Source organism: Lonchura striata, chromosome 1, assembly GCF_046129695.1.
Source record: "Lonchura striata isolate bLonStr1 chromosome 1, bLonStr1.mat, whole genome shotgun sequence".
Taxonomy (NCBI): domain Eukaryota; kingdom Metazoa; phylum Chordata; class Aves; order Passeriformes; family Estrildidae; genus Lonchura; species Lonchura striata.
The window spans coordinates 28,780,469-28,807,673 of record NC_134603.1 but is presented as its reverse complement, the minus strand read 5'-3'; the positions used below and the strand labels follow the sequence as shown (position 1 = coordinate 28,807,673).

General features: G+C 37.5%; 1 protein-coding gene across 3 annotated transcripts; it reads right to left on the bottom strand.

Annotated features, from left to right (window-relative positions):
* Window positions 1–83: 83 nt before the first annotated feature.
* On the bottom strand, window positions 84–26,751 carry SNX16 (sorting nexin 16). 3 transcript variants are annotated; one of them, XM_021550551.3, is made up of 8 exons: window positions 26,696–26,751; window positions 21,768–22,232; window positions 17,640–17,726; window positions 14,190–14,338; window positions 9,624–9,693; window positions 4,798–4,934; window positions 1,848–1,964; window positions 84–1,586 (listed from the first exon to the last, which is right to left on the bottom strand). In XM_021550551.3, exons 2-8 carry the CDS (start codon window positions 22,137–22,139, stop codon window positions 1,481–1,483), a joined length of 1,038 nt encoding a protein of 345 aa, XP_021406226.1. In that variant the 5' UTR covers window positions 22,140–22,232; window positions 26,696–26,751; the 3' UTR covers window positions 84–1,480. The 3 variants fall into 3 exon arrangements, with proteins under 3 accessions (XP_021406226.1, XP_021406227.1, XP_021406228.1); XM_021550552.3 differs by lacking the exon at window positions 26,696–26,751 and adding an exon at window positions 26,087–26,297; XM_021550553.3 differs by lacking the exon at window positions 1,848–1,964.
* Between the last annotated feature and the right edge of the window lie 454 nt (window positions 26,752–27,205).

Genomic DNA, 27,205 nt, shown 5'->3' with positions numbered 1-27,205 from the left:
TACTTGACAAGGAAATAAAAATGTTTCTTTTTTTCTACAATGCAAAAAAAAACAACAAAAAAAAACCCAAACCAAACCAGGTGTTTTGTCCATAGTTTTATTTCACCAGGAAGGTTTATACAGTTCTGCATAAAGGTCATTGTATGCATAGCCTGAAGTACAAAGCTCCCTTTGAAAACTCCAGCACAAAGACACTGCATATTGACAATATTAAACAATGATGTGGGTGGTATAGGGCAAACAAAAACCAACAAAACAAAACAAGAAAACAGCATTCTTTCTATTGGAAAAGCATAATAAAACAAGGCACTTTCAGTAAATAAGTGAAGAACAGAAAAATGCTGTATCAAAGATTCCACAGAATTGACCCAGAGCACTGTAACAAAATTCTGCAGCAATGAACAAGTAAAATACAAAAAGGCACTACATAATCCTCTCCCTGTAACTCCCATTTCTCAACCAATTAGCCAACCAAACTTGGCACAATGGAGTCTTAATTATAAAGTGCATCTCCTGTCTTAATACATTTTGAAAAATAGGCTATACAACATAGGTACCAACATCCCCATGTGTACAATATATTGAAACAAAAATACACTGGAACTAGATTCAATCTAGTTATGAACTGTGCAGGAAAAAATATGGCTTCTTTACAAGTCTTTCAACAGCCTCCATATCATCTGGAATATTTTTAAACAAACATGAATGCATTAGCAAGGTGGCAAGAGGTAGTGTTCTGAGAAAAAGGCAAATTTATAGATCTTGTTGTTAAATGTATATGATAAAGGTATCCCAGATTTTCAAAGCAGCATTACTGAACAAAAGGTATTACAGCATGCTATCTTGGGATGAAAATACACAGTGTTTTGGGGGTCTCAGATCAGTTCTTTCAGCAAAAATGACCATTTGACAATGTCCAACTATATCTCATTTTGTAACTACTTTTCTTTTGGTACTGGAAGTTTTCCTATTACATTGCATAAAACTTCCAGAGAAACTTTCTTCAACTTTAGAATTTAAAACCAACACATTCTCCATTCCTATACACAAATGAGTCCATTTTTACTTCAGCAAGCATTATTTTATGGCTGTAAGAAAACACAAATACCAAACAGAGGAACACATCGAATATGTCACAATGGTGGCAATATGAATTAGATATGTTCCATGATTTAATGTGAAACCTTTTGTCATTCTGCTAGGAAAGTCAGCCAAATTGTGTATATACACTATCTAAACTTTAGCTGATTTTAGCCCTTATTAGACTTCAATATATTAAATACATAAAGGCTAGATAAAAACTGAAATCAAAGCAGCACTGGATATATTTCTTACATTAATAATTTGTAAGGATTTATGTAAACATTCAATATGTGCATTCTTGCTCTTTGCTGTGAATTCTTCACAGCTACTCTATGATCCTACCCACAGATACACCCTTAACATGGACCTTTCCCAGATAACAGCCGCTGCTGCTCAGCTATTCTTCATCCGTGGTATAGGCAACTTCAGCAACTTCAATTTCTGGGACAGAATTTCCAGCCAAAGAGCCACTCCAGCATGGCTTGTGGTTCTCTTTGTCTGAGCTGCAAAGACAGATCAATAAGTGGAAACCGGTATGATTTTCTACAGCCATTTTATGCAGACAATCCACAAAACATTGACAAAGCTTTTTAAACTTATCGCTTATTCTAGATCTAAAATTATCTATCCTGAGGGGCTTTATGCAGCAGAGAGGTGCAGTAAAATGATGAATTTCTCAGCTGTGCAGAATTAATGCAAGACTAAACATTTCAAAACACATACTTTAAGAATAACTAAAATACAAGTAAAATAATAGTATTTACCAGCTGTCCTCACCCAGGGTACCCTGGTCTGCTTCTACTGCAGAAGACTCCACCTCACCACTGCACTCACTTTCTTCTCCTGACATTTGACGAGTCATGTTTCCTAAAGATAAATCCCTACAACAGATAAGAACAGAGTACCACCAATCTATACAGCAAACATTTGTCACTGAAGAACTTTGTTTCATTTTAACCCTGACAGTTTCTGCAACAAGACTGAAAGTAACCTTTCAGTCTCACTCCTGCATGCCCCATTTCTTTGACTGGTACAGAGATGGCAGGGCTTGCACTGGATAGCTATTTTAACAGTTTATTTGCTCCAGCTGCTTATTCCTAAACTAAATTCAGTCCTCTAAATCTCTGAGCCACCAAGATGATTAGAGGGATGGTGCACCTTTCCTATAAGGAAAGGCTCAGAGAATTGGGATTGCTCAGCCTGGAGAAGAGATGGCTTTGGCGTGACCTAATTGCGGCATTCCAGTACCTGAAGGGAACCTAAAAGAAAGATTCAGAGAGCCTGTACTGACAGGACTGTTCCCCTGAGAGAAAATGGCTTCAAACTGAAAGAGGGCAGGTTTAGATTGGATATTAGGAAAAAAATCTTTATTGTCATGGTGCTGAGGCACTGGAACAGGCTGCCCAGAGAAGCTGTGGATGCCCCATCCCTGGAAGTGCTCAAGGCCAGGTAGGATAGAGCTCTGGTCTAGTGGAAGGTGTCCTTGCTCATGGCAGGGGGTTTGGAATTAGATGATCTTTCAGGTCCCTTCCAACCCAGGCCATTTTATCATTCTCTGGTTGTGTGACAATTTAGTAGCATCACAAAATCCAAGTTCCAGAGAAGTGTGTATGACTCAAGGTAAAAAATTACATTCAGACTAAGCCACACACATCTTGCCTAAAAGGCAGAAGGATTATAACCAAATTATAGGAAAAAGGAAGACACGAGGATGACAAAAAGATTTCTTCAATACTTTTTCACTGTAACTTTACAAAACCACACACTAAATTTCAAAGCAATAAATTTTTCCATTGGTAATAAGACAATTTTTTTCTTAATGGCAACACAAGATAATGGTCCAGGTAGCTTAGCTACAAATGGGAATATGGTCATGTAGATTGACCAAAGAAATCCTTTTTTCCAAAACATTTCGCAAGCTGTGACTTGAACTGGAAACAAAAGCTTGTGATCCATTTTGTGTTTAAAGTTATTTCTTTCCCTTTTAAAATTGCTCTAACTACTGTTGTTATTATTCTATTTTAATGCATGCATTTTATATAAAGCCTTAACAGCATTCTGTATCATGACTACCAGCCTATGTTTGAGCCAAATCCAGCAATAATAATAATAGTCCTGCAAGTCTCAGGACTTGTCCAGCTGTCCCCTTCTGCCTCACATCCATTGTAGGTACCTGGCCTTTAGAGTGTGTGGGCATAAGGTACTTAATTCTTGTTGGGCTATCAAATAAAAATTCTACTTCAACAAGGCCAAAGACAGACATATTTCTTTTGGGTTCATTTACTATCAGACAAGCTGAAGTTCTTTACAGAAAAAACTTGTGATCTTGTTTATTTTTACAGCCAGAAGGCACAGAAGTTATTTTTCATCAAGACTTCAGACACTATGTGGCTGACTTTCACTGACTTTATCTGTCTGGGAAACTAGCAGTGTTTGAGTATTTAAAAAATGTAATCTATTTTTGGGAAAAACACGAAAATATCAAGTCCTTTGTTGCTATTCATGCCTTTTTTCTGTCACACAGAATTTCCTATCCTGTTTTAGCCAAATGCAAATTATTTAACTTTTCCTGACTATTTAACTATTTAAAGCAGGAGCATGTCATAACTGTCTTATCAAACAGGGGAAGCATCTTCCAAATGTAACTACTTGCCTTCAGGAGTAAGCAACAAACTGAATATTGTATTCTGATCTGAATTTTCAGTCAGCCACAATAATTGCATTTAAAGCCTTTTCCAAAGGTATTTCACTAGAACATTTTAAGGTGTGATTGTTAGTCATCCTGGATATGCTGGACTCAGCATCCCATTCACTATTAAAATCAAAGTTATTTTCTTTTTTTTTTTAATAAATTTCTTCACTGCCTCTGGTCTGACACACATGCAGAGGGAATGTTTTTTCATCTGATCTCATGTTAAGAAGAGATTCTTTACTGTGAGGTGGGAGGCACTGGAACAGGTTGCCCAGAGAAGTGACTGCTCTATCCCTGAAAGCGTTCAAGGCTAGGTTGGATGGGGCCTTGAACTACCTGGTCTAGCAGAAACTGGATGATCTTTAAGGTTCCTAAATAATTCTATGATTCTATGAAGTTCTAATGGGACCATAGGAATTCACTCTTTTGGTAAGGAAATGCTGCAATACTGACTCTAATGGGACAATGGATAGCACAATATCAATCAATCAACAGCTCCTGCTACAGAATTTAGCAGACAGGTACCATTTTCCCTCGGGTTTAAGTGGACAACCTCCCATGCTATTTAAATGATACCTGCAGCATCTCATTCAAGCAATTCAGAACAAAATTAAATTATTACAGATATATAACTGCTTGATCACTATGCTCTGTCAAAGCTTTGAGTACAGACAGAATTTTGTAACTCAAAGCAATTTTCTCACTCATCTCTAGCAGGGCATTTCACATTTTCAACATTTCAAAAGCAGAACAAAATCTTGCTCTATCTATACAGGACTTAAAAGGATTAGAAAACAATCACTGTTACATTAGAGGGAAAAGATAGGACAAGTTTCTCAGTCATTTGTACTAAATAGCTTTTTAGCCAGAATACAAGAAAGAGCTTACTGAAAATATTGCTTTGTCTGTGGTTATGTAGGGAAAATGGTTTCCAAGATACAGCTAAAGCTGGGGATTGTGACTAGATGGAGAAAATGCTTTCATGGAGATAACCTCCTAAAACCCTTAAAATTTCTACATACCTAATTCTTCTTTCAACAGCATCAATATGAAGTTGCTTTTCAGTTAATAATTTCTTCAGTGATTCAACCTCCCTTTGTTTTTCAAGCAGTTCTTTTTGTAGGCGATAATTTGTTTCCTCCAGAGTTTCACAGAAAGCCTAAAAGACAAATTTAAGAACATCTTCAATCTAACTTCAGTGGACTGCTTTTATTAACTTTTCTCTTAGAAATATCAACCTGTAACAGTATTATAGCTGCTTGTCTTCAGATTAATTACTATAAAAAGCTATGTAAATTTTAAACAAAATTCTTATCTTAATAATGCTGCTTTGCTTTGGATGGTGAATTTATTACACTAACCTGCAATGCAAATACTTTAATCATATAATTATGATCATATTGAATTATGGGATTTATTATTTATTTAATCGTGGGAGAATGGATTCTAAGAGAATAGAGATGGTGCTGTGGGCAATCTTGCCACTGATGAGTTGCAGCTCTACTAATTACCCAAGATTGGAAGCAGCCTTGCCCTTAATAGGTCACAGCTGTGTCCAATAGGGATGTGTATTATAAAAAGGTGGGTTGGCCAGCTGTGGAGAGAGGAAGGAGTTAGTGTTGCTGTCTGTGGGAATTCACAGAAAAAAGGTATGATTTTTAATGTAGGGCAATAAAATGCTGATGCTTGCCTCCATTTTTGGAGTCACCTGTGTGACCACCATCAATTCAATACTGCTTGTCTCACAACAAGGGAGACACTAGAAGAGTAGTTCCTGATTTTGAACCTTTTTGCCTATATTGAACATAAACTGAACTCCCTGCTTCCTTTTCTCCTCCTAAAGTTTTGTTTCCACATGACTTGAAAGTCAGTTTCAAAGTATCTGTATATTCCCACGATGTGAGGAGTACTTGGATTAAGTACATAGTCCTTCCTTACCCAGGATAAAGACAAAGCTGTACACTTCTGTACCAAACACCTGCTACAAATATGAAATCATGACAATCAGAAGACCAGTAAAAAAAATTTTGGAAAAGTGTAATAGCATGCTGTGAACACTAACTACTCAGCCATGACAAATATGCTGGGTTCCTCTGCTGAGCATGGCATGTCTGTATCACACACCCTGATGGATCTGTCAGTGAGCAATCACAAAACCCAACGTGACGAGCCCATGTCTAATGCAACATCCTCTGAATGCAGGAAGTGACAGAAGCATTGGCACAGAGCCTCCTCATCTGTTACTGGAAAGCACAAGTCTTCCAATAGTCATGTGCAACTCTGATTTAGTAATTTACATGTATAAATAAGAGCCCCAAGTGAGAGGCTTCCTTGGCTTAATCTTACCTGCAACTAATCACTAACTCAGAGTCCACTGAATATAAATATTTTATATTAGCGCAATATGAACAATGCTGTTAAGATACTGTTTGTCCTAAAGTTTTAAAACAGGCTACAAACATCAAGAATATACTATCACTTGTTTAAACTGAAGCAGACTCATGCTCTTTAAAATGTTACGTTTTCCTGGAATTATACAGTACAAACAAATGAGGAGTTTTAAGTTCAACAACCCTATTTTTTCCATGGAATTTTAATTTATTTTATTGACTCAGATAGCAAATTTATCTTTGCTGACAGGCACTTGAAGACCAGTCATGAGTTAAGCTATAGCTTTATTCATGTCAACTAGAGCCAAGAGCATGTGTCACACAACTCACTCTTGACACAGCATTTGTGGTGATTGCTATAGCTATCACTCTGGTTAAGCAGTCATCCCATTTCAGCCAAGCCAATTAAGTAATTTTTTCTGCTCTTGGTAAAAATATTCAAGGTTGAATTTTTGAAAAAATATTCAATATTCAGATACCCTAACTGAAAATTGGACATTATTTCCTTAAGAATATAATTAAGTTTATTATTTCAACCTTTAGCTGTATGCACATGGCAATTTCTCTATATACAAAATAGATAAAAATATTGCACAAGTGTTGAAAACTGTTTCATTTTTCTGAGAATTGAATAAAGCCTTTGGGAAAAACTCATTTCTAACTGCAATCTGGGTATGAGCTGCCCAAGCAAACACAGGCACTGTTTGCAAATGAGTAAGGAAACATCAGTATATTCTGAAGGATGCTGTAACAGCAGAAAAGTGAACCAAAGTTGAGAAAGGAAACAGTGTGTAATGAGCTATCTTGTTCTTTAGACAGTGGGACACCTGGAGTCTGAAAGTTTTAACACCCAGGATGGACTAATTTTTTCCTGTAATTCTGATGGATCACCTTTCAGACAGGATAACAGCTTTGCTTCCTTCTTCAGATCATGAAACAGAGATGGTTGGGAAAAGATATGTGGAAACAACTATCAAGGATATGACAAAAAAAAAATTAATGAGTATTTGCCTACTTTTCTGTGACTAAATTTATTGGCCTTATCAGCTTCCAATGAAACAGGTACCTGTATCTCTCCCCTGGAAAAGATAAATGTGTTTTGGCAAGTCCTTGGGATAACAGAATGGACATAAACCAAATATAAGATATCCATATTTTCCATCATGAAGAAAACAGATATTTCTGCAATGCTTTGGATGGTAATAGAAAGGCAAAATAAAAGTTTTGAGATATCTTTAAAAATGAACTCCAGGAATAAGTATATGAACCTTGGTGCTTTTCCTCTATAAGGCAGTCCAGGAAAAGAAATAAAAAAAAGCAACAAACAGTAAGGGATGGCTATAGATGCTTTTAGCATGCAGGAGTTTAGGGTTTCTCCTAACAATCAGAAGCAAAACAAAAAGCATGACTACAACCACAAATTTCAGGTTGAGCAGACTTCAAATCTATTCAGAAACCTGCCTGGAAGAAAGAATCCATGAGAAAACACCTTGGAGCAAAGAGCAGTCCAGGAGAGCAAGTTGATATCTAAGAATAACCACCTGCAGGGTCAGTAAGTACAGCTCAACAAGGTTGCAGGTGGGCTGTGTAGATGAGCAAGGGTCTCCTGAGCTCAGACATATAAAGCAATTCTACTAGGGGTGAAAGCATGGAGATGACACAGAAGGAACATAAGGCTGCTGTCTAATCTTACAGGGACAGGATTATGAAAGTGAAGGACAACCTGGAGCTGAATCAGGCAAGGCATGTGAAAAGAAACAAAAAAAAAAAAAAAAAAAGATTCTACAAGTATGTCATCAACAAAAGAAAGATGGGAAACCACGGACTTGTTGTGTTGATTGGAAAAAACAGCCTTGAGTAATTAATACCCTGCAGCCAGAAGGAAGGTCTAGACAAACTCATCTGCAGTGGGAGAAGACCAGATCAGGGAGCACTTAAACTGGATATACTAATGTCCATGGGACCTGAGAGGTTGCACCTTTTTACTGCACTGGTGGTCAGCCACTGGAGCAGGCTGGACAGAAAGGCTGTGAAGTCTCCTCTGTAGAATATTAAAAACCTTACTGGACATGGACCTGAGCAACTTGCAGTAGCTGACCTTACTTGAGTCAGGAGGGCTGGAACAGATGATCTCAAGAAGTCCATTCCAACACCAGTCACTCTATAAATAAGGTGTGGTATCTTTTGGAAAACAACTGTCTCAACAACTTCACAGGAATTGGTAATAGCTAAAACTACAGCAGCACAGCTGTTTCAATGGTTTGATTAAATTCCAGTGGAAGAATAACACAGATTTCACCACAGCAAGCATGACTGAAATTTCAATGAAGAAGGCACTTACATTTTTTATATTATTGGAACAAATAATTATGGTAATTAAAAAAAAATTCCATCAGTTTAAATATCAGTGATGGAAAGGGATTGTACAGTGTAGGAATACAAAAAGGTAAGTAACTTTATTAAGTCTCCCAACCTTTCTTAACTTTATGTCTACTTTCTAGAGCCTTTTTACACTACCTAAAGTCTTTTATCTTTTTATATTCCTACAGTATAGAAATCAAATACGAGCTTGTGACACAAAAACCATACCAAATCTTTCACATGCACATAGTAACGTAATGAGAACCAAGGCAATCCTACACACATGCAAAACAAGCTGGCAAATATAAATTTAGTTGAATGAGCATCATTTAACATTCATAATTTCTGCAAGACTAACAATATACATGCAATTCAAAAACACAGTTATTCTACAAAGCAAGAAAAAGAAGATCATCTGCTCTAGACAATCTTGATACAGCACTGCATATCAGTAAAATTTATTTCTAAGAAAACAGACTGCAGCACACAATATTATTTGTTCAGTGTGCTCATAGGCATGTTGAAAGGCTGCTGGTTTACAACACTACTTTACACTACTTAGTTTTCTGCAAGAACACTATTTTTGGTGGGGAGAATTAATCATTTAACTGCATTCACTGCATGAGAAGGCATCCCTTCCCATGACAGTGTTGGAAGTAGGTGATCTTTAAGGTTCCTTCGAACTCAAACCATTCCATGATTCTGTCATTTTGTAGCAAGAAACATTTCCCTGCAAGACCTGAAGTCTAAGGTATAAGCACTGTAACAATGTGCTGAATATAAACTTATAAAATCTCTCCTTATATTCAGTAGGTGCATTACATAAGTAGTTGCTTTAAAAAATAAACTTCATCCATGGCTCATGAAAGGCAAAAAAGAAGATATGTATTTTGGGACAGGGATGAAGTACAGCAATCAAAGATGATCAGTGTGTACCAATTATCAGACTATGCCCATTCTAGAAACACATCCTTTTGTGATTTTTGTGAAAGAACAGAAACAGAAGTTTTTCATTCTGTATCATTATACAGATCTAACAATATTCTAAAAACACCTGCTTTTTGCATTATATTTCTATCCTACTATTTAGCACTTACCCTGCTCTCTTCTAGACTGTCAAAAGGACCCGGAGGATCATCCAGACAAAGAAATTCTCTCACTGCAAGGCTTTACCAAATAAAAGAGAGTGAATTACTGGAAGTACAAAACCAGCAACAACACTTAATAATGATCGCAAAATGGAGGTATTTCTTTAGCTGACACAAAAATATACATCCTCAAATTTACTCCCAAGTATTGTGTTGACCAGGGACAGTATTTAGAATGTAACTTATGAAGATGAGCAAGCAGTTTTAGAACATGATTTTTCATGATTTTTAAAAAATTGTCATAGAATTTGTTGCTACATGACAATTGGCAAGTTTATTACTTTGGTATTGAAGAGGTTTGAAAATAATTATCCTGGAGAAAAATAAGTATTATAAAATTAGTATTATACGATGGATGAAAAGTATGCTGTCAAAATCCATATGCAGATCCCTTCAGGTAGTATCAGGGCATTTAAGCATGAGTACTAAAACATGTACACCTATCTCCATTTTGCAAAGATCATAATCCATTGACATACACATTATGTAATTTTTATATATACAGTGTATATTTTTGTATAAATAATAAATTATAAAATAATAGAACACAATGTGTCATGGATCTACTACATAGCCATCTCTGAATACACATTTCAAACAAATGCATTCCATTTGGATTTGTGCAACAGTTGCCATCTCCCCTGCTCTGTGTGTTGTTTTGCAAAGGCCAGAAGAAGGAAGTAGGTGTAATCCTGTGGTTTACTACAGAGTATTTCAAGCATCTGACTCATTCTGTCTTCCAAATTTAGATTACTTTTCACAGAACTCCTAAGCATCTCCAAACATGTCCCCTTCAGCCACCTTTTTAAGAGTTTCCTGCTCAGCTGAATTAATTCTTCTTCAAATAACCTCAAATCAGAACACTGTATTCACAATTAATTAGCAAGCAGCAACTTAGGAGCAATGCTGTGCTTCCTCTCACTACTGTAAATCTTTAAATCATCTCCTACTGCAATGAGCATACAAAAATGAAAAATGGTAATCTAGACTTAATTTCCTGTCTCTTCCTCCCACCTGGGCCCCAAGGAAGAGGCAGTAATTTTCAGTTTTCCACTCATTCTCTGCATTTGAGGTTTTCACAAAGCACAAACACAAGAAAGGAAACTTTCATCCAGCTGCCATCCTAATCAGCCAGCTTCAGATGTGGCAAACCAAATGAGGAGAAATTTCTTCAAACACTAATCACGCATTACACTATCATTTTAGTTTTAAAAATACTCTAAAGAACATTTATTTAAAATACACTGAGCATTCACTTTGTTGTTTCTAAAATAGGCACCTGATGGCATGAACATTTATTCACAGCCTAGCTTTGCTCGGAGAGTCTGCTCTGACCCTGCTCTCCTCTGCATGTGGCACACCTCTTCTTTTCATTTCATGAATGGAGGATTCTGCCTTTAAAGTACCACAGGGATCTTTTCAGTCCTGTGCCAGAGCTTGCTGTTCACACGTGCTGGCTGACCTCCCTCTCCAGGGGGAGCAGTGCCAGCCCTAGGGAGGGGAAAGGGGCAGTGCAGCTCACAGGATGCCTGACTCCAAGCTGACCAAGTTCCTCCCTTCCAAGCTTCTTATACAGGGTGGAGACAGGACAGCTCTGTCATCTATATAAAGCCAGATGATGCTTCTGTTTAGCAGGTTAAACTTCTTTCTCCCACTTAATGAGTTATATGAAATTTTCTGACCACTTTTTAACTCTTTGGGTGAATTTCAATTTGATCTTTCACTGAATCTACAATACAGGATAAAACATGAGAATTTATATACCACAAACTCTAAATTTAGCCACCTGCATATATTATCCTCCATTTTATCTTTAAAATACTTTGTGAATCTAGTTTTATTAAAAAATAGGTACACGAAATGAGGTCTCCTATCCCTGAAGGGCAAATTTCCCACTGTCAATACAGTACATAAAGAGAAATAAAATTGACTTCTCTACAAAGATAACAGGCTTTTTTGGTTTAGGTCTGAACCAAGCAGTTTGATTTATTGGCAAAACAGGAGAAGTAAATGTTGAGTTTTAAAGGCAAAAACAGGGTGAAATGCTCACCACTGCTCATGTGAGGTACAAGTATTAATTCCCATTAATAGTAAATTTATTCTGTGGTAAGTGGGTAAATATATTAGATGGTCAAATCTCCCTCATTCTAATCACTTCCTGAGGAATTCAGACCTTCCACAGATCCAAACATTAGAACCATATCAATAGGTTATAAAATGTATTAAAAATTTTTGTCTTCATGCAGAAGCCTACATAAAAGTACTACAAAACTGCATTTCAGTTAACCATCTCTTTATTGGCCAAAAAACAGATTCCACAAGCATTTTAATTCCTTTTTGTATATGTTACCCAATGCAGTCTAAAAATTTCAATTTGGAATATTTGCCTTAAAATACGACAAACACTATTTTGTCCAATATGATCCATCACTAAGATACAAATAAGCCAGCTGAAATGCTAAACTAGCTGCAACAATATGAAGCATAAAGACTTCAGATCTATTTAACCAAGTCTATTCCATTCACTAGTGTGTCCCCAGCAGAATAGCAAAAGTTATATTTAGGGATGAGATTGATTCCTTTTCTTTTTAGCACACCTATTTTTATGTAATTTAATTATTAGGAAGTTTTTAAACTTCTCAGCTGCATACCTCACTCGTATAATCATATTTAATAGCCACTGACACAGAAACTCGTAAGTTGAGCCCCATTTCTTTTTTAAACCATTTAATCTTTGACATCTCACAACAAAGCTTTGCCACTCAGCATGACATACTCAGGATGACTATGAATCATCAAAATATTTAATATTCCTTACTCATCTTCCCTCTCACCTTTGATGATTTCACATGCCCTGTTTGTCTCATCTAAGACAACAGACTAAAGAGAACTCTTCTTGCAGGGAAATTTTTCTGCAGCTTCATCTGTTTTTGCTTGCTTTCTCTGTACCTCTAACAGACACCTCCTTTAAGATGGAATGCTGTGCTTTAGCACTGAACTATATGGAAATACAATTCAGATTCCCAGAGCAATAACTTCTTCCCTTTGAAGTTCCTCTAATGATTTTAATGAAACTTTTTGACTTTTGCTGAGTACTGAACTGATTCAGGAAACTAGTGGTATCAATACCAATAGTAATTTTCCAAGTTGCAAAACCAGCTGAGTTCATAAATCTGTGCGGGTGTACTTATGGGTGTCATTTTCTACTTCAAGACACAAAAATTGATGTTAGTCACTCAGTACCTCAGGATCCTTCAACAATAGTTTGTGATCTCATTGTTCATTCCATTCTCCAGATAATTTCAAGATGTTCAAGTGTCCGCAACTGTGATCTAACATTCCATTGGCACCACCCCTAAATTTCTATCAGTGCTTTCCCCCTTGTCTTTTAACCATTTTATACAAGCCCTGTCATAACTGCTCGTTTGTCTCTAAAGGAGACATTGCATAATTTTTATTTATCCACTTACCACTTTGGGTTTTTTTTTACTACAAGCAGTACCAAAGTCAGACTGATGTACAAATCCCTAGTTTCCAGACTCAGCAGTCGAACGCCCTATAAAAACGTCAAATGTAGTAACACCCCTTCTACTAAAAAGTAAAGTAGGTATGAGCACTATATGATCTCAACAGTCCACAGCACAGCTTGGCAATTTCAACATTTTGTTCCTTTAAACGTCTCAAGGGAATTAGGTTTACTTTAGAACATTTCTTACTCTTTATTTTGAATGAAGTTTCAGATGATGACAGGTTCTTAGACTCATTCCTCGAAGAATCTCTACTATAGCAACCTTAACTTTTTTATTTCTGGTGCTGGCAAAGGTTTTAACGATAACTGCTTTGCCTCTAGCAAGTTGCTTACTTAAATTCTCTTCTAGTCTGTAATAAAATTATTTTACATTTCATTTGTCAGAATTACATTCTGGTCATTTTCCTGCTTTGGAAGAATCTCCCAGTTTGTACAAAAAAGATGCTGTTGAAAGAAATCTTTGCACTTTTGCTGTTCAAAAAACACATTATGTTTTCTGAACTATCAAGACTTCCTTGATTTGTGATTTACATTTACTTATGTACAGGAACCTGTAAATTCCTTTCATGTCATGTCGATAAAAAACCTGTAGTTTAATACACATTTTAAGAATTAACTGTGTAATAGTGTAGGTACTCTCCATTGTGAAAGCCTTGTATAAATTAACAATGTTATCAATTCTGCATTAAACACAGAGAAGTAACATTTTAGGAATAAACATGGCACTATTCTAACATTTTAAATATGACAGCTTTTAGTTATCCCTGTACAAAACACTGCAACTGCACTTTTTTATGCTAAGATGAGACTAAATTTAAAAGGACACTGAATAATTCACATAATGACCAAATGCACAACATGAATGTTACTGAAATCCCTCACCACACTGCTGGAGTCTAGGAGTTTTATAAGAGGAATATAGCCACAAAAAAAGAAAAAAAAAGAGAAAAAAGCCACAAATGAACCAGCAAAGGTTAATCACCTACCAGTTAGCAATATCTTTGTGAGCTACTAGGTTCTGGAGGAATGCCTGCAGCCCCAGCTGTCGATCTTCCAAGAAGTCAGGATTGTAATTATCCTTAAACCAGCGCTTTGGCGGAAGGGCCAACCGAAAGCCTGGAAACATATCTTTTAGCTGAAATTTAAATGAAAGACAAAAAAAATTGAGAAAAAATACTAATTTTGCCACAGGCACTGAATTTACTCGGATTTATAAGACATTTCTGACTTCTGTTAAAGTTCAAGCACAAGATAAGTCTCAGCCATAAGTATAATCCAAATTACAACTTAAACTGCAGTTAGAGTTCTGTCACTTGCTACCTTATGCAACAGAGTGCTTTGTATTTTTCCTCAAATTTAACACACAAAAATAGGAATGAAAACCTTTGCTTTGTTATTTAATGTCTGAGTCTGCTGTTTACAGCCTGAGTCTGTAAACATAAGAAAACTAAAAACAAGTATCAGATGAATAATAATTTCAGTGGTATTTCTTCTAAACTACTCAGGGATAATAAGTACTACATATACATATATATAGAATAAAACCCCATTACAGATCTGCAAATCTGCAACTTGTCTTTCTTGGGGGGTTAGAAGAATAAATTACAACACATGCATGATATCTTGTAAAGAGTAGCACTTTGTACACCCAGAATAATAAAATTTCAATAAGCAAGTATGGCTCAAACCCTAGTAACATGCAAAACTGCATTTCTGAGTTACTTAAAAACAATGGGGTGTAGTTGACATCAGAAACACCCAGATTGTTAATTTGAATTCAGAAATAAAATATGCAAGTGAATGGGAGCATAAATTTATACAATTAACCTCTCCAAGGGTGTAAATTATTTTTCTAATATACATGATAATAAAAACAACTTTTATAAAAAAACAATTTTTCGAAGTTATGTTTGGAAAGAAAAATCTGGGAGAGGATTTACAACCACCATGGAAAAGCAAATCAGTTTTATAAAATCCGGTATCTCAGCTCCCACAAGAATTGTTTAATCTTTTTTTCTGAATACAGGATCTAGCCAACTTCTGTCAGGAGATGATCTGTGTACACAGATTATATTAATATGAATGTTGCTATGATAGAAAATTATAATGGGCAGCTCTTTCACCAGATTAAGTTTTAGAAAAATTAGAACAGACACTGCACTTCAAATAGCATCTCTCTACCTACATACTTTAAAGGAAGAACACATTAATGGCTTACCTTTGCTTATGTAAGTATTGTTTCACAGCATGAGGTGCTTTATAAAGATCACAAGTATTGTTTATTCAAATAGCCCATGATAAATATGAGTTCCTTATTTACAGAATGGTTTATTGTTAAAGCCTTGATCTTTATTTCCAAATTTAATTATTTAAGTCTGTTTTCCTCTTACTGAACTTCATCTTGATATTAGAGTCTTCTTTGTATCTTCAAGTTTATATTTGGTCCTCCCAAGTTCCTTCATCTCTTACCAAGTTATCATTAATGCCATATATATATATAAGAATGTATCTGAATAGAACAGAACCCATGGAATGTAACAAAACGAGTTCCTGATAGTTGTACAGAAGACAGCAGATAACCATTACTGGGAAAGCTTTTCAACCACACCGATTTCTGCTTAATGGTACTTTGACCTGTCTGGTAACAGGGATCAAGTAATTTAATCCTAAAGAGAGAGAGTACACCTACCCACAGATTACTCCTTTTGTGGATGAAGAATGTAAGACCCAGCTGCTGTCAGGGTCTAATTAATTCTCAACAGCACAGTTCTGAGGCATTCTTTCTTGAGTTCTCCTCGGACACAGCAAGGAAACCCATGGGTCTGACAACTTATTCTGGCTGTGATTGCTTGCTTGGATCCAGCACCTTTCCTACTCCTTCCTGCATCACCATGTGACACATTACACATGTCACATGAGTCACAGTCTTGGGGAGAAATGGTAAACTTTTTGCTTCTTAAGAATGGCCATTTCATTATGTGTTTTCAAACTATTATTATGTTACTATTTTGTAATTCTCTGATGCTTCCTGAATGGTGGTTTAAGCTCCTAGAGCTGACATTTCTGTATTATAAAAAGTATAATGTCTTACAGACCAAAGAGTAAATGATTTAGATGTATACTGAAAGGTGAAAAAGCTTCAGATAGTGACACAAATTCTAAAAAATACAGATTCTTCTTTTAAACAGAAATATTAATACCTAGAAATAATGGTAAAAGCCAATTATTTTTGCCAAACATTTGATGACAAAGACTAAGGGCTTCATGTGTAAAATTTAAGTATTTATTCTAATAGATATTTTGGCATTTTAATTTTTAAAACCACTGACAACCACACTAAGTCAACAGACGTAAGCCAATTCTTGACCTGACATAGCTGTTCAAAATGCAAACTGCTGTATGACTTGGACTTTCAAAACCTGAGTTGACATACCAAGATCATTTGTCTCCAAAGAAGTCAGGCTTCTGCCAATACCAAGACATTCCTTAATTTAAGATAGACTGTATTTAAGACAGGAATTTCTTCAGAAATAAATCTCTAAACTAATTTACATTTAGCAATTTAAACACCACTGGTGTTTCAAAGGTAGCCTAGAAGATAGTTTAACCTATTTGAATGAGAACCCAGAGAAATTTTAAAGTTCAAGTCCATTTTCAAAACTGCAGCTGAATTTAGCTCTTAGTTGATTAGGGACACAAATCCAAAGTGATAACCTGTACAAAAAATCCCTCACAATGGGTAAAGAAACAAGGTTCATGGTGAAACATGAAAGAACATTCTGGCAGAAAGCGTGCTAAACGATGAAAATGAAAAGTGCAATTGTTTCTCTACTTTTGATAGTTAAACACTATTTACCAATCATAAAAACCTGTGCCTTTCAGACAAGCATTTTTTCCTTTCAAGTATTCTAAAAATACTAAGTTGTTGGCCCAGAATTCCTATTCATCTGGTGTTTCCTCCATATTTAAAGATCTGATACAATATTTCACTATTAACTTTGAAGACACTGAAAACAACTTACAAAGAATATATTTATATTCATGAAACTTCAGTTTTATGATTAACAAAACAGTTTGAGTTTGTTACACAGAAAAACTAAGCAACTACTGTATTCCTGCAAGAGAATACAGCCTCCAGTTCTACTTCCATACAGGGGATAAGTATTCAAGAGTTAATTCCTTTATAATATAAACTAGGAATAAATAAAAAGTTTGAAGCACACTAACAGCTTCAGATGAAGTTGTTACATCTTCTTTACATCAGCGGTAGCTGTTTCGTGTATCTTTGAAAAAATGAGGAATCATATTTTTCCAGTCATTAATACAGTATTAGTTTCGTATGTGTTAAAATCAGAAAAAAAATAGAAAATATGACAAAAAAGACATGAGAGAAGTGAGGTAAGATAGCAGAGAATTTACCAGTTTATAATTCGCACCTTGTCATTAAGCCTGGAGAAATCTGTGTACCGTCTGAAAACCACCCAGCTTTCCTCTGGATTTCTTTTCACCAGTATTTTGTATACCTGTGTGGAAAGACAGAAATATCAGAAAAATGCACAAAACTTCACACTGCATTGTCTGGAAGGCTGAAATGATCCTCTGTTTCTTAATTAAATAAAACTCATGGATAAAAAAAAATCTTAATTAGAGTAAAAGAAATGCAAATAACAATTATCAGTACAAAGAGTTTAAATTAATTCAGAATTTATGGAAGTAGTTCCTGTAATTGCTAAATACATATAACTATTTCTGTCTGTAAGAAAGAATGTATTGCCCAGCAGAACAAAAGGCTTGGCTATCAAAGAAGTAAGGGAAGTGTGTTTCAGAGGTCTACTTTAACCTTTGCTAAATTACAGTTTTACTCATTGATCCTGGAGGCCTCTCTATTTTTAAGATGACTGTTAATAATCAAATACTGTGATATTGAAAATGTCTCCTCTGACTTGCTTCACAAGGAGAAATGATGCAGAATAAAATTACATCCTCCTTTGCATTTGTCCCGAACACTAGGTTTTGTCTTTCCAGGCAAATACGATTTCACTAGAAAACTGCATCAGAATGATGATACCATCACTGTGTAATTGAAGTAATGGATTCTCTGAATCAGATTTAGCAGCACAACAGCACAGTAGCACCATACTCCTATTTAAAGGCAAATGGATAAAGAAACAAAACAATGATGATGGGTAATACTACAATTACTTTTTAGGAGGATTAATATTCCAATACCTGAACACAATAAATCTAACAACACAACTTCAACTAGACAACATTAAACAGTGTCTAATGTCATAACCTTACTCCCTCCAACGTAGGTTCTGCAATTGTACTGGGTTATTTTGCCCACTCTGTATGTAAAAAATATAATACAAGAAAGAAAAAGGTATTTTTAGAATTATAATTATGAACAATCCCTCATTTAATCAAATGCTATTTAAAGCATTTTCTAATCTGTTATGTAGTAAAATCTTCTCCAGTACCTCACGCTGTCACAGCAGGTTGTCTTAGCTGGTAAGTGTATTTTGCTTATTGCAGTCCCAATATGTGATAACCCCAGTGCTAGCCAACTTCTGTACAGGTCTGAGACTGTTACTAGCAATTTTGTATTCCACAATATATTAAGTTCCAGATAATTACAGAAACTACAGATAGCTATGGTGCAAATCAAAAGCAATTTTTCAGCAAGTACTTGCTATCAATGTTTTCAACACAATTTCACTTTCAAGTTACATCATCTGTGGAAGTCATAGATTGTGACAGAGGAAAAAGCTATTAGCTTTTAAAATTCAAGCTGCAGGACATGCTTACAAAACCATCATTAAAATATAATTTTTCTGCCTTGCATTTTATAAATGTGTACCCAAATATTACTTTGCTGTCATTCTAAAAGTATAAGCAGTTTTATTTTCATAAATAAAATTAAGAAATAAATACAAAATTATGAAGACTCTTTGCTAGTACACAGTAAAACACACAGAAGAAGAAACTTTGGAATATGCGAATTTACTTGCTAATCAGTATTCTATTCTTGTATTCTACTCTAAGTTCTGCAAAAGCATTGTCTGAACATGTATATGAGAAATAATGGAGTAATTTCCAAGTGAACATTAGATAACTTAAAAAAGAAAGTTCACCAATTACAGCGAACTTAACTGTAACAGGGAGTGCAATCAACTTGTGATTACTGGCCTCAAAATTATGGGCAACCTGAAACAAACATGTTTGGTTTCCCAGCCAAAGTTAAAAAAAAGGTGGTTGGGTGGTTTTAGGCTTTTCTTTAAGGTTTTAAATCAACAAATTAATTTGATTCCACACAAACATTAATTGCTTTATTCTATAAATAAAAAAATATGAATGAAAATACACCTATATGTGGTAACATTCTGTGGCTGATTCAGCACCTCATTATCATTTCTACTTGGCTAAAAAAAAAAAAAAAAAGCTAATTGAAGATTCCAGGACTGTAAATTTACTTAAGACTAAATGTTTACAAGGAGATATTTTTCAGCCTAGGTTTTCTCTCACATAAGCTTCAGCAACCATGGACTCTAACATGCATTAGCATCTAAGTCCCAAAGCTTGGACATCATGCAGCTTAATCAGATTCTTATTTTTTTAAACTATGACATGCAACCAACAGTAAAACAAAGAATTCAGTATTTGAGTCTCCTCTCTTTTACTAGTGATTTAATTTGATTTCCACTGTCTTCTAAATCTCACTGATTTAGTATTGCAAAAGCAACTCAAATTCTTAGGACTAATTTCTTGCTGGCTTTAATGCACAACAGCAAACTGCATGCAGAACACACAGCTGAAAACAAACAGTTAATTGTTTCAGAAGCCAACTCAGCAATAGAAGTGAAATCAGGAAGAGCAAAAAAGCATCCAAGCATTTTACAATGGAAGAATGTTTCACTTGTACCGTGACCTGGCCTTCCACATACAATAAAGAGACAAAGTTATCATTGTTAATACAGAAGAACACCTTACAGGCACACTGGAATATGTCTTGGCAATGTCTTCAAGGAAGACACAGTGGAGAATGTCCAAAGAAGGGCAACATGCTGGTGAAAGGTCTAGAGGATAAGTCATGTGAGGAGTGGCTGAAGGAACTGGGGACATTTATCCTGGAGACAAGGAGGCCCAGGAGAGACATTATGGCTCCCTACAACCACCTGAAAGGAGGCTGTAGCCAGGTGTGGGTCAGTCTCTTCTCCCAGACAACCAGTGACAGAACAAGAGGAAATGGCCTCAATCTATGCCAGGGGAGGTTCAGATCAAACATCAAGAAGAATTCCTTCATGGAAAGGGAGGTTAAACATTGCAACGAGCTGCCCAGGGCGGTAGTGGAGTCACTATCCCTGGAGTTACTCAAGAAATGAGTGGAGGTAGCACTTTGTACCAGTATCTTGTTGTCAAGGGGGTGACCAAAGGCTGGACTTGATCTCAGAGGTCTTTTCCAACCTAAATGATTCTGTGGTATTTGCAGACTAATTATTGTACATATAACAATATCAACTGTTGTTTTAGTTTTGAAGGTTATTATTTAAAACAATTTTTCTAATCTGCCCATTAAAAAAATTCTGCTCTTCTCCTATGCTAACATGCACAAAGATGTTAGAAGCTGAAAATCTCAGGAAAAGACAGGGTATCATTCTCAAATAATTAAAAAGCATCATTACTTAACTTTCTGTGAAAAGATCTTGATTTCATTAGTATTTAACTGTCATAAAGTGCATTTCTCTAATGCATTTCTCTAATCTAAAAGAAAATAGGAGGAAAAAAAAACTGGTCTGCTATTTCCTTCTCCTTACCTATTTCTGATTAATATTGTTCATCTTAAGTAATGTAATCAATAATCAGTAACAAACAGCCATCAGTCCCACAAGCACTGCTGTATTATCTCAAAGAAATATTTCAACAACACGCATAAAAACAAATGTGGAAGTACATTGATATATTTATGGCATGCAAAAAAAAATGAACTGCCAGCTACAGTGCACTTCGAGAAAAATCAATATAAACCAGATAGACTGCTGTTCTGGTACAAGATATGGCATAAGCGACTTCTCAGTCTGTCTGCAGAACAGATTTCCCCTTACTAGAAACTGAGCTGGGCAAGAAGTTGAAATCTACATGTTTGCACTTCAACAGAAATGTTGTAAATTACTTATAACTACAAAGGGCTAATGTCAAGGTTTCTTATTACTCATGACAAATAAAAGACTACATTTTACTTAAAAAGTTCAACTACGTAGAACTGACACAACTTCCATTTCATAAGAACTGTGGCTTCAAGGAATTCCTGACTTTTCCAGCAGAAATTGATATATGAAACATAATTAATTCCTTCTATTCCACACACACAATTACAGGAAAGACTGCTTTCTAGTCCTAGTTTTCCCACCTGTATAATAAGAATGGTATTTTCCTGTCAGGAAGTACTTTGAAGCTAAACTGATAACATCCCTGAACTGCAGGATTAATTACTGAAAGACAATGCAAAGCACATTCAATTGTTATCTTGTCATTACAGGATCAACTATACTACACCCAAAACTTACAGTGAATTTTGCCCTTTCCTCCATCACCTCATAGCCCAGAATAGTAGGTGTGGATGGTCGATCTTCCCAGGTCCTGGAATCTTCATTCTGCTCTATTTCTTCTACAGGCTGTGTACTGTATTCTATGGATGTATCCAGACCTGTAAATTTAGTCCTAACAAGGGGACTGCTACACGCAGATGACGTGGAACCAATCTGGTCAGGCACGCTCATCTTTTTAAAACTATCAACTGTAGAGTCCTCCAGCTGTCCTTTCGAGGAGCTCGAACTTGTTGAAATGCTCCCAAAGGAAGAACTTCTTTGGTTTCTGTTTGTAAAGCTGGATGATGAACTTCCAATAGGAATAGGAACAGGAACATATGGCGTTGCCATCCTTCATGAAAAAAGGCCCTCAATTTTTGGTCCAGGAATTTAAGCTTCATTTGCTATATAAACCATGTTTCCTCTTGTTTTCAGGAACAGTATCTGCAATTAAGGACAGAAAATATTGCTGTCATTTTTAAATCAAAGCAACACTACAAGCTTTGGGAAAAAGATCTGTATTAGCTCTGAGATGGTACACAGCAGTAATGATGGTAAAACAATTTCACAAAGAATCTGGCTTTTAGGTTGTATCTCAATCATTTGACAGACTGCTTTACAAAAGTTCTGTCTTCCACAACTTTTAAAATTAAAACAGCAAAGAGGACAAAACAAGATTACAAAAGAAAAAATTATTTTGTCCTTTAAGACTTAAGTGTTATTTGGTTTTATCCAAAGAGTCAGCAATTTTTCTGTCATGTAAGAAGAAGTATACTTTCAGTGACTGTTTCACCTAAATGGTACAAAAGGTTTTCTCAGAATTGGTTCTATAAGACATCCACTGCAAACTATGCAAGCCAAGCACACAGGCAACAATACACATGACATGAATCAAAAGACATGACAGTAAACAACTTAGGTGAAAACATACTTGCATATTACACATTCCCTGAAGTATAATGGATCTGTTTTCAATGCAAAATATTTTTTCAAAACAACTCTGTTGTATATAATGCTGCAGACATTTGTCACAATGCTAAATGTGCACATTTTCTGGAGTCTGAATTGGTGCAATTATGCTTTACAAGCATGCATATCAAAAGCAGGGTTGTTACAGCAGGTAGTTTTCCATTCCAGAAGATTAAAATGGAAAAAAAAAGTGTACATAAAAATATAAATAAAAAATAGTATTTTTTTCTTCAACAAAAGCATTTCAAATGAGTCTTTTGCATGCATGTGTATACATTTCAGAAAAAAAAATTAAGACAGCAGTATCAAACTGCCAAAAAAAGCACCATCTCCTCATTTTAACAAAGTACACAAAGAAGAGCTCTTACAAGATGCAAATTAAATGCCACCTCTTTGGATTAACAGGATTTGAGCCATGATCCATCTACCCAGGAATAAACTAATCAACCAGGAGGCTGCAGGAAGCTGTGAAATGGGAAACCGCCAACCTGATTCACATCAGACAATCAATCATCTACTGTAGCAAAACCAAATGACATTCCTAATTGTGAGTATGAAGTGATGCTTGCTCTAAACTAATCCTAGAGCACAGGAATAAAGACATAAATTTTAAATGAACTACCACGAGGAAGACTGAAAAATTCTCTTGAACAAATTCCTTGAGTGAAGGAAAAAACAAAGTCATCCTTCCAGCTCCATTGGGAAGTCTTCATACACTGTCTGTCAGAAAATTCAGTTAACTTGACCAGGAGAACAATTTCAAACTGGCAGTCATTTCTTGGGACTATCTGCTTCACTGTGGAATGAGGCTGGACACTCAGTAGCATATGAAGGGAGCTGAACTGTCAGTACCATAAACCCTGCTGACTCACTCAGCTGGCCAGGGATGGGATTTGAAGTATCTAGCAGCTTCTGTTGCAGCACAGTCCTGTGCCTGGCTCTGTGAGTGAAGCCACGTGTCAGACATCTGACCTGCTTCAGCCTCACTCCATGTGAGAGAAGCAAGTCACACCTGTTTCCAAGACAAGATGTACTCCTGGAGCTACATCTAAATCCTTTTTTTCACCTATACCTCAGTAAGAAAATCTATTTTCTGCCTCAAACAATAAGCTCTGCAATAATTTTTCTTTAATGCAAGGTGTGAAGCATCGTCTGATAAATTTTCTCTAGCAATATTCTCTGAACAGTATCTAAATTAAACACTAAAAAAGGTAACTCCTTTTTCACTTACTGCTTAAGTGACTCTTCCATGTTACCAGCACAAGGAATTGAAAGCATGCCCTTAAACAATGTCCCAGCTAGCTATGTTATTGGGAGGTATAGGATTAAATTCCTGTAAAAGGAAGAACTTAAGTGAGTCCAGACTGCAAAGAAATCAAAAAATCTATATGTAAAAAGTGATTATCCTCTGTTGCATGACTGTGAACCTGGAGTGGAAAATAAACCCACATCTCGGAGGCTATTTGTTGAAGCTAACCTAGGAGTTCATGGAATTTTAAGATGCAAAAAAACCCTGTGCTTTTCATCACTTTATGAAAAGAACCAAAGCAAACCCCAAACCCCACAATGACATTTTCACCAATTACAATAGTTAACTGTATAGTTAACAACAGTCTTTCCTAGAACTTCCTCCTTTAAAGTGAAACGCCAGTCAAGAACTTACTATCTTGAGCTTGTTTACATACTACACATGACTCTTAACTGCACACGAATTTCTGAGCAGCTGCACCTATCTGGCAAGCAAGAGAGCTCAACACAGACCACCCTGAGGACAAAGCCCTTGGTGTTGAGAGGCCAACACCTGCACTGTACGTGCTTCAGCAACTTTCCTTTCAGACCAGCTCTAATTTGGTACCGCTGCCTGGACATTTATTAGCAGCTGTTCTACATTAAGCTCACTCCCAGGGTACATTTTCTGGTATAGTTTCTTTCGTACTCTGCAAGGCCACCCCAAATTGCAAGTCGATGAGTATTAAAGCTGATGATGACACTGTTTTCTTCTGAAGGCTATTCTTGACTCAATCTGACACAGTAAACACACCCACAGACAAATAAAAGGGGTTGATACCACCTGTGTCACACACAGATTCCTCTAACTTTGAAAAGTAACAGGAAAGTATTCTCTAAGTAACAGAAATGCCAGGTCAAGTGAGCATATAGCACACAGCTTCACTTAACTTGAATATTATTTTTGTAAAAAGAGTTGAAAGAAATATACAAAAATATTACATTACCAGACTCACAAACACATATATATTCCTAAATACATATGTAAACTCATCTTCAACTGTAGAAGTATCGCAATTTCCTAGTATGTAAAATATTTACAAGAGGGCTCAAAATCAAATCAATCTGGACTTTATGAAGGCTACTAAATATTAGAAAAAAATACAATGCTCAAAGGAGGTTCACAACCTTAGGAATCCAGCCTTATCTATGAATATAGCTTACTGCCAATTCACACAATAAAAGGAACTGAGAACAATTTCATTAAAAAAATCATTTTAGACAAACCATGTCACTCCTTACTTATCTCGGTGCAGCAAGGAGGGTTTGTGTGCTCAGTTTGCTCCAACCCCAGCTTCACAGAATCAGCAGAATCATTGCAGCACTCCAACTTTAAGAGCAAATGGCTCATAATACCTATGAGATACTTCAGAGACTGCACTTTCTTGTCTAGCTATTTTCTTGACTTTCTACAAGATATTTGCTTCCTGTTCGGGGCCTGTATTTTGTTTAGTTTGATTCCCGGGGTGAGCTAAGAATGAAAAGAGAATAAAGAGAACATTTGCTGGAAGTGCTGAACTGCAAGATCTGAAACAGGATAGGACAGTCCCGGGAACCCGGCCGTCACATGCTACAAGAGCAGCATGACACCAACTTATCCTGGTGTTTACAGCAGTCACCTCTCTTTCTGCGGGTAAAGCAAATAGGCTGTAATAAAACCACTTAAAAAGGGTTTGCCTGCAGCTTGCAGCTATCGCAGTTCCAAAGCTTTTTAAACTAATGGCTTGTATATTCAGCGAGAAACATGTAAGCCACACGATTCAAGGATAATAGATTAGAAACAAAGCAATCCATACTTAACAGTTGTAATTGGATTTAGAAGACTTTTAGCTATGCAATACTATTTGCGATCTGGTTACATATATTGTGCCTCTATTTGGACAAGGCAGACAAGCTGATCTCTGATGTTTAGGGTTTAAGTGCTACTGAGGAAAGTCAGCTATAGAATAAGTGGAATTTACAAAGAAACAACTTAGGTTTCATGATTTTTTAATAATCATTTTGGGCCGAATTCAGCCAACTTACCTAACAACATTTTTTACCTGCTTATGAACTGGGGGGCCATTTATCACCGCCCACGCACGGAGGAGTAATTGCTGCCCCACAGAGCCCGCTGCGGAACGAGGAACAGCTGCAGGTACCTCGCACCCCAGAGCCGCCCATCAGGGAGCGCCGCTGACGGTTCCGAACGCGAGGAGAAGCAAACCGGACCGGCCGGCAGCGCCCGGCCCGGCCCCGCCGCCGAGGGGCCGCGCTCGGAGCGCCGCCGCCACTTTACGTAACTCCAGCGGCGGCCCCGAGCCCGCGACACCGGCGGGGCCCGGGAGCCCTCCCGGGACCTGCGCACGGCTGCGGGAACCGGCCGAGGAAACACCTGGAGGCGCGGCGAGGCCCCGCCCCGGGGAACGGGGTGTTCGTACCCGCGGTCCCGCCCGAGCGGGACCGGACCCCGCGGCGCCACCGCCCGCCGCCGCCTCCACCAGGTGCGCGGGAGCCGCGCGGAGGCGGCGGGGCCGTTCTCGTCCGGCGCGGGACGGGCAGCGGCGAGATTCCACTCGGCGGGCCCTCCCGCACGGGCCGCCCGCTGCCTCGCTCTGTCGCTGCCCGAGCTGCCGGGGCTGCGCTCCCGCCCGCCCGGCGGCCCCGCTCACCTGCTCCCGCCGCGCTCCGCCGCGCCACCGCCGCGCCCGCCCGCGCGGGGGCGGGGCCTGCCGGGAGCGGCGGGGCGGGGCCGCGCCGGGCCTACAAAGACCGGCGTGCCCCGCCAGCGAGCGTGGGCTTCGCTTTCCGGCGCGTGGGGCATTCTGGGAGTTGTAGTCCTGCGGCGTGGGGCCGGCCCATGAGGTCCCAGCCTCGCGGCTGTGCGGCCGCGCAGGGAAGGAAGGGTCGGGGGTGTCCGCATTCCCAGTTCCTGGGCACAGGAAAGCCCCCGGCCTCTGCCAAGTGCGGGTTCTTAGTGTGGCTTCACCTAGCCTTGCCATAAAGCCCCGCTATACCGCGAGTTGCCTGCGCAGGGCAGCGCAATGGGAGCGGGTGTGGAGCGCCGTGAGAAATTTCACGGATCCAAGGGATCTGGGAATTTCCTGGGTGATGGGCGGTGGAAAGCACTACTCGTAAATAGTGGTGGGAATAAATCAGTATCTCCCTATGTCATAGTGACT